The sequence below is a fragment of the Labrus mixtus genome, chromosome 11 (assembly GCF_963584025.1).
Source record: "Labrus mixtus chromosome 11, fLabMix1.1, whole genome shotgun sequence".
NCBI classification, from domain to species: domain Eukaryota; kingdom Metazoa; phylum Chordata; class Actinopteri; order Labriformes; family Labridae; genus Labrus; species Labrus mixtus.
The window spans coordinates 19175136-19187207 of NC_083622.1; the positions used below are offsets into that span (position 1 = coordinate 19175136).

General features: G+C 38.1%; 1 protein-coding gene across 1 annotated transcript; it reads left to right on the top strand.

Moving 5' to 3' along the window:
* The first annotated feature begins 1076 nt into the window (after positions 1–1076).
* tmem67 (transmembrane protein 67) lies at positions 1077–11220 on the top strand. Its single transcript, XM_061050569.1, has 28 exons — positions 1077–1295; positions 3278–3366; positions 3506–3596; positions 3718–3817; positions 5138–5201; positions 5300–5371; positions 5466–5528; positions 5634–5788; positions 5889–6003; positions 6131–6217; positions 6412–6477; positions 6578–6731; positions 6805–6925; positions 7035–7140; positions 7980–8036; positions 8132–8230; positions 8325–8423; positions 8728–8814; positions 8900–8999; positions 9100–9239; positions 9339–9479; positions 9581–9661; positions 9751–9867; positions 9978–10094; positions 10179–10310; positions 10506–10608; positions 10713–10855; positions 10937–11220. The coding sequence occupies exons 1-28, from the start codon at positions 1091–1093 to the stop codon at positions 11015–11017; spliced, it is 2985 nt and encodes a 994-aa protein (XP_060906552.1). The 5' UTR covers positions 1077–1090; the 3' UTR covers positions 11018–11220.
* Positions 11221–12072: the final 852 nt, after the last annotated feature.

Here is a 12072-nt window from a genome sequence, read left to right on the forward strand (position 1 = left end):
AATACCTGGTGCTTTGCTTTTCTTCATTGAGAATAATGCCTCCTTAACTTCAGCTGTAGTTAGTTTAAGCTCACAGAGAAGTTTGAGGTCTTCATCAACAGAAGGTAGGCCTATTTATGTTTGAATTTTTTCCAGAAATCGTTCTCATCAGCATTCAATTTTGATTCATAATTTTACATAGAAATCAGTTACAAAATTAGCAATTGACTTATAGGGTCTTTAGAAGGGAAATGGAGTTGTTAAAGCTTTCCTTTTAAAGTTAATTTTCTCTAAAACAAAGAAGTAGTTTGTGTTTTCTCCTCTTATTTAACCTTCTAATGAAGGCACCTTTGCCAAGGTCAAGATCCATTTGATCCAGCTGTAGCTGCAGGTCCTTCAATACAAGTTCTTCTTCCAATCTTTTGTAAGTAAAGTAAAAGGTCAAGTTCATGCATTAGCTGCTTTCATCCTTTTTTCATTATTTAGTTCCTTACTTCTTTTGATGCCAACATATCTGACTTTATATTTGAAAAATTCCCAGATTTACTAGTCTCTCTAAGTTCCTCTATTAAATTTAAACAGTCATTGAAAATTTTGTCTTTTAAGAGACAATTAGGCCTATTGAATTTCCAATACCATCGCAAACGAGAAGTTTCGTTGTTAGCACCATGTTTCAATGAGTTGTTTATGGTCCGATAAAGAGGCATATGATAAACCTCTTTCACAACATGAAGGGCAGAGGAAGAAATTAAGAAAAGATCAATTCTCGATTTTAAGGTTAAGTTCCTATAGCCCCAAGTAAATTCTTTAATGTTAGGGTTGAAAAACTTAGTAACATAAATCATTACTTTTTCAATCATTAGGCTACTTTTTTGATTATTGGCAACTCGAGTTGTTGTGTCATCCCATTTACAACAATGTTTGTATCATATAATCCATTATCTCGAAAGTGTCTTTTATTTCAAACAAACATGAGGATATGACAAACGTATAAAATTAAACGATATGCAAAAGACTTGACTTTTTTGTTGTTGTCACGCACACTTAAATTAGGTCGAACGTCATCACGCAAGGTGAACAGGATTGTGGGTAAAGAAGACCGTTGTTTACCATGGCGACGGGGACGCCACCGTTTGCTGTTCGGAGACTAAAAGTGCTTTTGCCATTATTTCTAATAATTTGCATAGATATTATTTCCTGTCAGCAGTTTATCATACCCTATACGGCTCCTTCAGATTGTAATGTGGAAGAATTTTTCGATATCTCGAGTATTTCATGTGTGAGGTGCGGTCCAAATCAACTACGGAGCACAACAGGTCTGTTACCATCACACAGCTTCTTATCTACTAATGTGCAGACAATAGTCAATAGTTTTATGAGTAGAACAATGACTGAGCTATGAGGTTGTCAGCTACGCATTACGAATAGAAACTCAAATGAACTGGGTGTCCCTGGTAGGTGCATATGGCTAAGACATTTTGAAATTAGGCATGAACCTAGCTAGCTAGCTAACACCCTGTTTACAAAGCAATTAAGGGGCAAGGCCACCTTAAACACAATGCTTAGTGTGCTTTTTGGATGAATTGGTTTTATGTAAAGGTAATACATACAACTACCATAGACAACAGCAGGGTTGGACAATTTGGCCAAAATTAATATTTTAGTATTAATATGTATTATGTAATTCACATTTTCATGTTGATACCAAACCAATCAGCCAGAACACTTCAAATGTTTATTTACATCAAAGAGGGTTAGGGTAGGAAAACTTTGGAAACAGTGAGTAAAATCATGAGCAACCTTAGTAACTCAAAGACTGGATTCACAATCTGATTAAAAAAACATAGAACTCAATTACTTAAGCCAATAACACATCTGTTGAATATGTCAACTAAAACAAAAACCTTCCCTGAGAGCTGGCAAAAAAAAGCCATTATCATCCAATTTACAAAGCTTGTGAATCAGACTTGACATGTCATTATAGACCCATTGTCATTCTTCCAGTTGTGTCTTACATATGAGAAAAAGTATATTACACCTTACTGCATCAACAACAATTTGGATTTAGGCCCAAACATTCTAATGAGACTGCAAACTTTTATCTTGTGAGAGCAGTTTTCCTAGACTTCAAAAAAGACTTCAAAAATGTTAACCCAATTGTGCTGCTGTCCAAACTTCCTAAATTAAAATTTTCTGATCAGGCTTCCCGTTGGTTTGACTCATACACAAGTGGAAGAGTGCAATGTTTCAGAGTCAATGAGCAATAAGTCCACCTTCCTTGCTAACAGCATGCAGATACCCCAGGGGTCAGTTCAAGTTCCAATGCTGTTTAGCATTTATATCAAAGACCTACCTGAGATCTGTCCTGCAGTTGACTGCAAAATGAATGTCAATGATATGGTTATATACACATCTGCATGATCTGCTAGGACAGCTGCTGCCCATCTTAATGACTCATTGCACTCTGTTTCAAAATGGCTTGAGTCTTCTCCTTTAACATAAAAAAAATGGTCTTAGCATGTTTTTCTACGCATAAAGGTGTAAAAGGAAAGCTGCTGCCCACCTTAATGACTCCTTGCGCTTAGTTTCAAAATGGCTTGGGTCTTCTCACTTAACATTAAATATCCTGTTTTTCTACTCTTAAACAAAAAAGCAAAGAAACATTTTCAGTAAAAATAAATAATGAGACCATTAATGTGGTTGAAGAAGTCTAGAGACTCACACCTATGATTCATAAAACAAGGGAATTTTATTTGGGAAAATGTTCAATTGAATCTCTAATTTAGTAAAACACAGCTGTATATGCATGTTATAATATTATCCCATCCCAGGTCCCAAGCAAACGACTTTAAAGCCTTTCATCTCTGTATAACCAGACAATGAAAATCATGGACAAAAAAGCTATAAGATGGCACCATTGTCGCGAATTAGAGAAACATAATGTGTTTAGCTTTGTTTGTTTGCATGGCCTGGCACCTTCTCTGTTTGATGAATTTGTTACAAGACATCAGGATTCTAGTAGAGTCAACACACGCGCATCAGTAAGCAGTAACTCCCGCATTTCCATGCGCAAAACCTCATTTGTTAAATGACCTTGGATAACTAAGTCCTTTAATTCTGAGATGTATTACAGCACAATAAGTGTTCATATGCACCAACGCATAGCCATCTACATGGGTATTTACTGTCTTTCTATTTGTGCTGCGAGGCTGTGACGGACTCAGTACTTTAGTCATAATAATGTAAGAAGAGTGTGAAACTTATCTTGAATTGTAACTTTGTGTTTCTTCTTCTACAGGACTGAGATGCATTTGTAAAATCGGCTACCAAACCCTCACCACTGATAAGGCGTCCATAATTTGTCAGGAATGTTCAACAGACAAACCAGTATGTGGTGTTTACTCAGAATACGTTTTATTTGCCTTTCATCTCACATCATACTGAATATAACCCATGCCACAGTCTTAAGACAACAACAAATACCATTTGTAGCAATGCTTTTGTGACATAATGTCTTTACTAACAGGCAGTAACTGCTGATGGGTTTGGGTGTATTCGCTGTCCAGGCAGTCTTAGTGATGATGGAAAGTGCCAGTGCCCAAAAGATAGTGTCCTGGGTGAGTGACCAATGCCAGGTCTAGTTTATTTACTGTAAGAATGCCTGTCTGTAATGTTGAAAGTGTTGGCCTTCCTTACCCCAACATATGATTGTCTGTAATATTGCTCTTTTCTTTCCAGTGGAGAGAGATGTCAGTGGAAACCTTTTGGATGAGGCAAGATGTGAAACGTGTAATGGAAACTCCCCTGCTCTGTCTGTCCCAAACAACAGTGGAGCTAGGTATGTAGCAGTAACATGCAGATCCACGTCTGAGGTTAAAACTTTTTAGAAATATCATCTGGAACAGTTCATTGACAAGGATGCTTTCTAACAAAATCCATATTTTGTACTCCTTGAATAAATAAAAATCATCAGGATATAACAAATTAAAAGAATCAGAGCGTATAGATTTACAGTCCAATCCAGTCAAATGTGTTAAATGGTTCTATTAAAGAAGTACAGTAACACAACAAATCAACATACTATGTCATTCCATATTTATTGCTTATGTAAATGTAAAACAACATATAATATTTTTATTAGAGTAATTTGGTAAAACAGTGAGAACAATGCTAGAGTGTAATCTGTGTCTCATCTGCTCGAAGTGTCCAGCTCAGTTAACTTGCAGTGTGTAGAGAACTTAAATCAAGCCTCCTCTTGTTTCCCTGTGAGAACCTTCTCTTTTTCCATCTATGCGACAATAAATTAGACTAAAACTTGGACAATCAAACCCTGGAGTTAACAAAAAGGATAAGACAATTTGCTTGGATTTTGTTGTCACCCCTGGTCAGCATATGAGAGACAGACCTTATATTTGGGTCCTTACTAAGACAAGATCCTTGTATTCATGCCAAAAAATGAATTGAAATAAGAAATAAAGAATGAACCTAATAAAATGTATAACTGAGGAGCACCGTACAAACATGCACATGTAGTTTGAAAGAACATTTTGATAAATGTTTTTCAATCAGAAGACGACTACTAGAGCTATCATAGTGTAAATTATTTGATCTGCTCCCCCCAAACTTAACAAAAAGGAGAACACAACTTAATCACTTGAGTCCTCTTGTAACAGGTCATGTTATCAGCAGCATAGAAGACGCACCAAAAACTAACAGGGAAGATGGTAGATAAATTATTGGATATAGTTCAAAAGTTGTTAAGAAAATATGAGAGCTGGATAACATAATTTGAAACAGATATTTTTTGTAGTGTTTTTTTTTATTTTTTTTAATCTCCCTGGCAAATTGCACCATTAGAGCACTGACTCGTGGTTTTAACACCTCTCATATCCACAGTATCTTCCGTGCCCTTCATCCCTCTGTGCCTCGAGCTCATGACCTTCATCACTGCAAGGACAGATTAGAATATTTCAGTGACATAATTTCCTGTTTTGTTTGCTTTGAGGTTTGGCTTGTACCTGCATTTTCTCTCTTGGCATCACTGTCACTTCAGGGTGTTAAAGATTTGCCCTAGGAGTGTAAAATAGGATGACTTGATTACAGGTTTTACTTTGGAAAACATGTAAGGGCTGAAACAGTCTCCAAAATTGTTTTGCAGGTGCGAGCGATGCCAGGCCTCTTTCACTAACACCTCCTGTTTGTGTAAACCTCCTAATGTCTTGGTGAGTTCTGACCTTCCTCTCCTCTCATACCCTCATCTCAACAGATCTCTCACACACCACTATATATTAGACTAATAGAAGAATATATGATTTTATAGGTAGGAGGGTTATGTTTCCCTCCAGGCAGCCTCTCCACCAATGTGAATCCCAGTGTTAACTTTGCTCAGTTGGTAAGTCTTCTCCTCTGTTTACTTGCTAATCTAATTTCATAGGATCATTAGGAAGTGTTTTCAATTGTGTTTTTGTGCTCTATTCCCTTTGCAGAAGTTCAGTGTGCAGTCTGCCTGGTTTGTCCAGAACCTGTACTCCGCATCGGCAGCATGCCTTGTAATTCCAGTTTTCTTTGATCTCAAACCACAGGAATTCTATTTATAGTTGTCATGCAAATGCATCTAATCGGCTGCTGTGCATTAACAAATTGTCTGGTTGCAGGTTTTCTCAAACCTAACCGCATGTCAGGCACTTGGGAACATGTGTGTGATGAACATGCACTCCTTCACTGGCGTGTCCACTGATGCCTGCGGCCTCTTTAACACTATCTACAGATCCAGGGCTGCTCTGAGCTCAACTCAAGACATTTCATATTGGTAAACAACTCCATCAAGGCATTATGTACATACAGTATCTACTGTGATATCTTTGCAAGTGTACTTTAGCTTCAAAGCACTTTGTTGACCATTCCTCCAGGAGAGTTAATCTGCCGTGGCTCTACTATGGGGAAGAACCAGGACTGGCTGGTAGAGTGCTTCAAACTGATCCCGTTCCCGTTGGATTCAGTTTCAGAGGCAGAAACAAAGTACCGGTATGTGATCACATTTAATCACCCACTTTATTTATTTTTTTTAAACTACAAATTGAGCAGTAAACCAGAATTGGTACCAAAAGTATTTTTTTTTAAATATGAAATGTTCTGTTTTTGTTTTCGTCAGAACACTGACATAAAGCTGATTGCTGCTGTCTATAATGTCAGAGGAGAGTTCCTTAGATGGGAGCCTGTAGGAGGACAAAATATCCAGGTGAGATGAAAAACAACTGATGGTGAGATTGAATAAAGCAGGGGATTGTAACTTTTGTGCTTAGTTTACCCAGATAGGGTTATGGTACGGACAATTGCTTCCCAACAACTCTCATATCCTAAAAAAAACCCAAAGACATACAAAAGGCTGGTAAATATTCCACCACACCCTCTTCTTCTGCTCTACTCTTTTAGTTTTGTCCAGACACAAAAACCAAACAGGTGGCAGCCTTCAGCTTTGGAACCGCCTACCAACAAAGTGTGAGTGGCATTTTTTTCTTGCACAGTGGATCAATGTGTTTGCAAAGTCCAGTTGTATTATAAAATGTGTGTGTGTGTGTGTGTGTGTGTGTGTGTGTAGTGTGATCTGTCAGTAAAAGAGCTGTTGGATACGTATCCAGAACCGGTGTTCTACGATGTGTTTATGGAGCTTGGTGGAGGAGAGAATAAAAAACTTCTGCCCTTGCCTACACTCGTCAATAACCAGCAATACAATGGACGTTTCATCAACCAAGGTGGGATTTCATACTAAAGTGTGTGTATTATATATGTGTGTGCATTGCTTCAAAATCCTTTGTCTTCTTACAGAGAGCATGAAGAACTGGTACCTGTCCCGACGAATATTTCTTGTCGATGGACTGAGCGGGAGAGAGAAGAGCTTAAGTGCCCAGCCTAAAGTCATCCGTGTAACCAGCAGTGTTAAAATAAGGTGGGTTTCTAACTTTCACACACTACCATGAAAAAGGATGATGGATGCAAAGTGCTTTGTGAAGGGGTGCTGATTTTTTTTTTGTTGATCAAATGTGTGTGTTTGGTAGGTTCCAGCTGGTCCCACGAACACTTGAGGGACAGGTTTATCCTCCTCTAATAATCGTGACCTACAGAGACGTTCCCATCACAGATATCGATACTCAAACTGTGTCTGTGAGTACAGCCCATACACACACACACACACACACACGCACACACACACATATATATGTTTGTCTGGCAAGGGTTATGGGGACACCCAATGATGTAATGCAGTCTCTAACCTTAAGATAATTGTACATAACAGTTTCACATTACAGAATCTAAAGAAAAGAACAGATGTGCCTTAAAGCTGAGTTGTGTACTTAAATGATCTCAAAACTTTTCATTGTAGAGTAATCCTACATTTTATTCATGCAAACATTTAGTTTGGTAGGCTGCTGACCTTGGCTTGGTTCTCAATGCATATTATGTACAGTAAAGATTAATTGTGGAACCAGAGGATTGTCGTTTACTTCAATATTCAATCAATTATTTGCAATTTGACCCTTAGCTTGTTATCCTGATGGATATGGTATGAAGTGCATTTATGAATATAAATCTGAATGTGTAACTTCTGGTAGGCTGAGAGTCAAATGATGGTTCTTTATATTGGTTTAAAAACAATATTCCTGCCCTTCATTCACAACCTTTTTCTACTGTATGTATCTATTATAAGGAAGTTGTATCTCTGCCTCTTCTGAGATTAAAAAGTTGAAGGCCAAAAGTCATAGCTTTCACTACTAATAGAATTTCAGGCCTGCTAGGATGCACAAGAGGAAAAAAGACAAAGTATCAACCTGTACTTTTGTTATTATTATTTCTAATATGATGTCCTCACAGATAAAGCAATACACACGAACAAACTGTATTTGTTTGCTCTGATAAAGTGAATAATTGATCAAATGAATTGCTTTCTATTTAATTATCTCAAAATCACACTTTTAACTGGTTTGTGATTATTTGGTCTTTAGATAACATTTGCTGTGGAGTATGAGATGGATCAGAATGAGGCCCGCATGAAGACAAATGTAAGTAGAAGCATGAATGGAATATTTTGATTTTAAATTACAGCAGACAGCGGTACAGTATCACCTGTAGCTCTGATGTTTTTGTGTGTGCACAGACGGCTCTGGGTGTGATGGGTGGTGTGGCTGTGCTCTATTCTCTACTGAAGACGGTCAGCTGGAAGAGGAGGATTGCGTCTCCGCTCATTGATGTGGAGGTACTTCTTCTTTTGCACGCCATTATTTAAGGAACTTCCATCAACATATTGAACACTTGGAAGTAATGTTTGTCTTTCCCTCCTTCTGCCTAAGACGGTGATGAAGTTTTTGTTGTTTTATGCCGGAGATCTGGCCAATGTTTTCTTCACCGTCACCGTTGGAACTGGACTTTACTGGCTTATCTTTTACAAGGTTTGTCTAAATCTTTTCATTTTCATTCATGAGTGGTCTTTAACGTTTGAATCGATATCTCCCCTCTGTAGCTTTTTCCTTTGCTTCTTTCTTTTTTTAACTTAATTTGTATTCCAAACTCAAAGTGTTTCTTTTGTCTTTTGGGTTTTTAACCTTTCCTCTTTGCACGCTTTAGACGTTTAAGGCAAGTACTTTCTTTCTTAGCCTTCACTGTTTCATTTTTTTAATTTATAGAATAAAGATTGATTGTTATTAGTTGCTTCACATGAGTTATTTGTGTGTGTGTGTGTGTCTGTCTGTTTAGGCCCAGCAGTCTGTATCAGTGCTGTTACCACTGCCTGCTCAGGAGGAGCAGTTTGTGACCTACATCGGCTGTGCCTTCGCCCTCAAGGTTAAACAATGAAAGATCAGCTGTATTGAAAGCGTCAGGGTTTTGCTTCCATAGAAAAACAATTGTTTTGTGTGTTTGAATCAAGGCTCTCCAGCTTCTCCACAAGCTGATCCTTCAGGTGTCAGTCGATGTTTTCCTGATGGACTGGGAGAGGCCAAGAAGCAAAGCTGGCAGGACTGTGCAAGGTGCAGAAATACAGTATTCTCTCTCAGCTCATACATCAAGCTGTTCATTAGAAGTCATCAAGCTGTTGAACTCAATTCACAATTTTCCCTGCTCTTTCAGCGGCTGGTGAGTCCAAACGTGAGCCCTCTCCGGTCAGCATCTGGAGGACCTATTTTGTGGCCAATGAATGGAACGAGATCCAGACCATCCGCAAGATCAGCCCAACTTTCCAGATAATAGCTGTGCTCTTCTTTCTTGAGGTACATATTGTACATCATACACTACACTCTGTTTTGTGATCATTTTTTCAGCCTTCCAACCTTGTCCTCATAGCTGACATGTCACCCTGTGTTGCCCAGGTGCTGGGTTTCTCCAACCTAGCCCTGAGAGACCCCTGGCCGACCTTAGAGCGCTCCCCAGAGGCGTATACCCCCTCCTACAGCCTGATTCTCCGCTACGGCGTGGCAGCAACTTTGTGGCTCTGCATTGGACTTCTGCAGGTAAAACTGTCACCTTCGTCCTGCTGTCGTTGTTATAAAATGTGAGTAATATATAATCAAGCATAGCAACTAAGTTAAAAGATCAACATTTATCACTGCAGGTGATTTTCTTCACCGTGTTTTATGAGCACTTTGTGGAGGACAAAGTACGTCAGTTTGTAGATCTCTGCTCCATCAGTAATGTAAGTTTTATTTAATTAATATTTTTGAGAATTAGTCATTTGTTTGGCTTGCTGTTCTTAAGTATATTTTTCTCTTTATTTCTACATAGATATCTGTGCTGCTGTTGTCTCACCGTTGTTTTGGCTACTACATCCATGGGCGTTCAGTACATGGACATGCAGATACAAACATGGAGGAAATGAACAACAATCTGAGGAGAGAACATGTAAAACACCAACAGACTACATACTATTTTAGTAGTTGTAGCATATCAATGAAATGATTGTTTACACATGATATCCATCCTCTTTCTTCTGTCCATCTTTCCGTCTCTAGGAGTCTCTGTGTAGTCAAAGAGGTCTACTTCCCAACTCAGAGCTGCAGACCTTTCAGGTGTCTATCACAAACCGTTTGCGGGTTCAGTACGACAGGATACGGGAGCCTTTCAGCAGGGTGTGTTTACACTCTGTTGTGTTTGTCATAATTATATAATGTAAAACTAAGAGACAATATAACTCCTAATTTTCTTTTTTTAAGGGTAACATGTTTCCTGGACTTCATAGGAATGGTCCATCACGGTTGATGGACGCAGGCTCTTGTAATGGGTTGGAGCAGCAAGCCAAAGCCTACAACACCATGAACTACTTCCTGGGATCCATTATAGACCATGTGAGTGCAGATGCACATCAGCAAAAAAAACTCCCACAAGCACACTGATGCCTGGTGAAGTTTGAATTCATGTGATTATATGTCTTTTCATTTGTTGAATTGTGTGTGTGTGTATGTGAGAGTTGATTTCATTGATCTGAAACCTTTTGTACACACCAGCCTGTTCTGTCTCCCATGTTGCATTATTTACCACAGGCCTACCCAGATATGGACTTCATAGTAAAGGACAAGCTTATGTTTGAGAGGGTCATAGGGATGGAGTTCCTTGAACCCAGTGATAAAAGCATCTTTTACACAGGTAATGACCACATAGCACATACAGGCTGTAGCATACATTTCTGTTTGTTTGTACATGTATAAATATTTGAGCATAATGTCTGTTTGCTTTTTTTAAAATTGTAGATGAGGCCCACTCCTTCAGTGATGTGCTGTATTATGGAAACGAGGCAACACTGCTGATCTTTGACACTTTGTTTTTCTGTGTCGTCGACCTGGGATCCCAGAGCTTTGTGCTTGCAGCTGTTCTTACATATTTACAGCAAATGGTAAGTTTTTGGTGTTAATGTGGAAAGTGGCCTTCGGGATGCTCAAAGTACATGAATTAAAAAATGTGTCATTCATTACAGATACTCCGCCTGCTCCGTAACACTCTCGGAAGGAAGAACCTTGTCAACAAGACTATGGTGGATGAGAGGTTTCTGATATGAAATGACCTGTTAACAAGTAGTGTCAGTGTTGTTTAGTGGCATTTCTCTCAAAAGTGTTTACTGTTCACAGATTGCGCAGCTTTCTTTTTTACTTTTCTATAAATAGTCAGCATTTTCACTTCTGTTTCATGATGTAAATATGATCATTTTAACAATATTTTTAAAATGTTTTTTAATAATTAAAGTATTTTGATATATGGACAGCCTTGGTGTTTTTCTTTACTTTAAGTTAATAAAACACAATTGCTTCTTCAAATGTATACTGATAATCATTGCATTCATATATCTTTGAAACAAAAATGTAAGGTAAGATAATTTTGCAAAGCACAGAGCAAAAAAAAATATATAAAAAATGATTCCAGGATTTTTAAAGACATTGATATACAAATTGCATACATATTAATTGAGTGTTCAGATGAAGTGGAGAGACTGTTAAACAGAAAGACAGACTTTAACTTCTCAGTCGGTGCAATACACCCTAAGGCAGGGGTGTCGGGGCCAACCCAATATGCTCAAGTCAACACATATATAAGGTCACCTGTGTCTTTCTCTGTTGTTCCATCTGAAAAGCAATTATCTTAAAACCAAAGATTTTTATTTATTTGTCTTTCTTTAAGGCTATACTTTGTTTCTGCAATCATGTGTGTATAATTGAATAGTGTAAGACGATTCCAGCGAAATGTCATATAATGAGAGGCTTGTTTGAACAGCTTAGTTATTCTATAGTAGCCTAAAGTATGTCATGCCGTTGGGCTTTCGTGCTCGCTCAGAATATGCCAAAATGCTCCTGGCCGTTTTTGTTTTTTTTATTAGTCACATGGCATGAAGGTGCAAACAGCTTTGAACATAATTTGATTGAACAGGAAAATAACCTATTTTGAAAGTGATTAAAAATATATATTTTAAAATGTGATGCCTTTAGAAGTTGCAGATAAAAGATATGTTGCCACAGTTTTATAGTATCATGGATATAAAAAAAAAAGAAATCCAATAACAACTTCCCGGAATATAAAAACTGAAGTTCTCTCTCAGGCCCTTTCTGCGCGTGTGGGTTT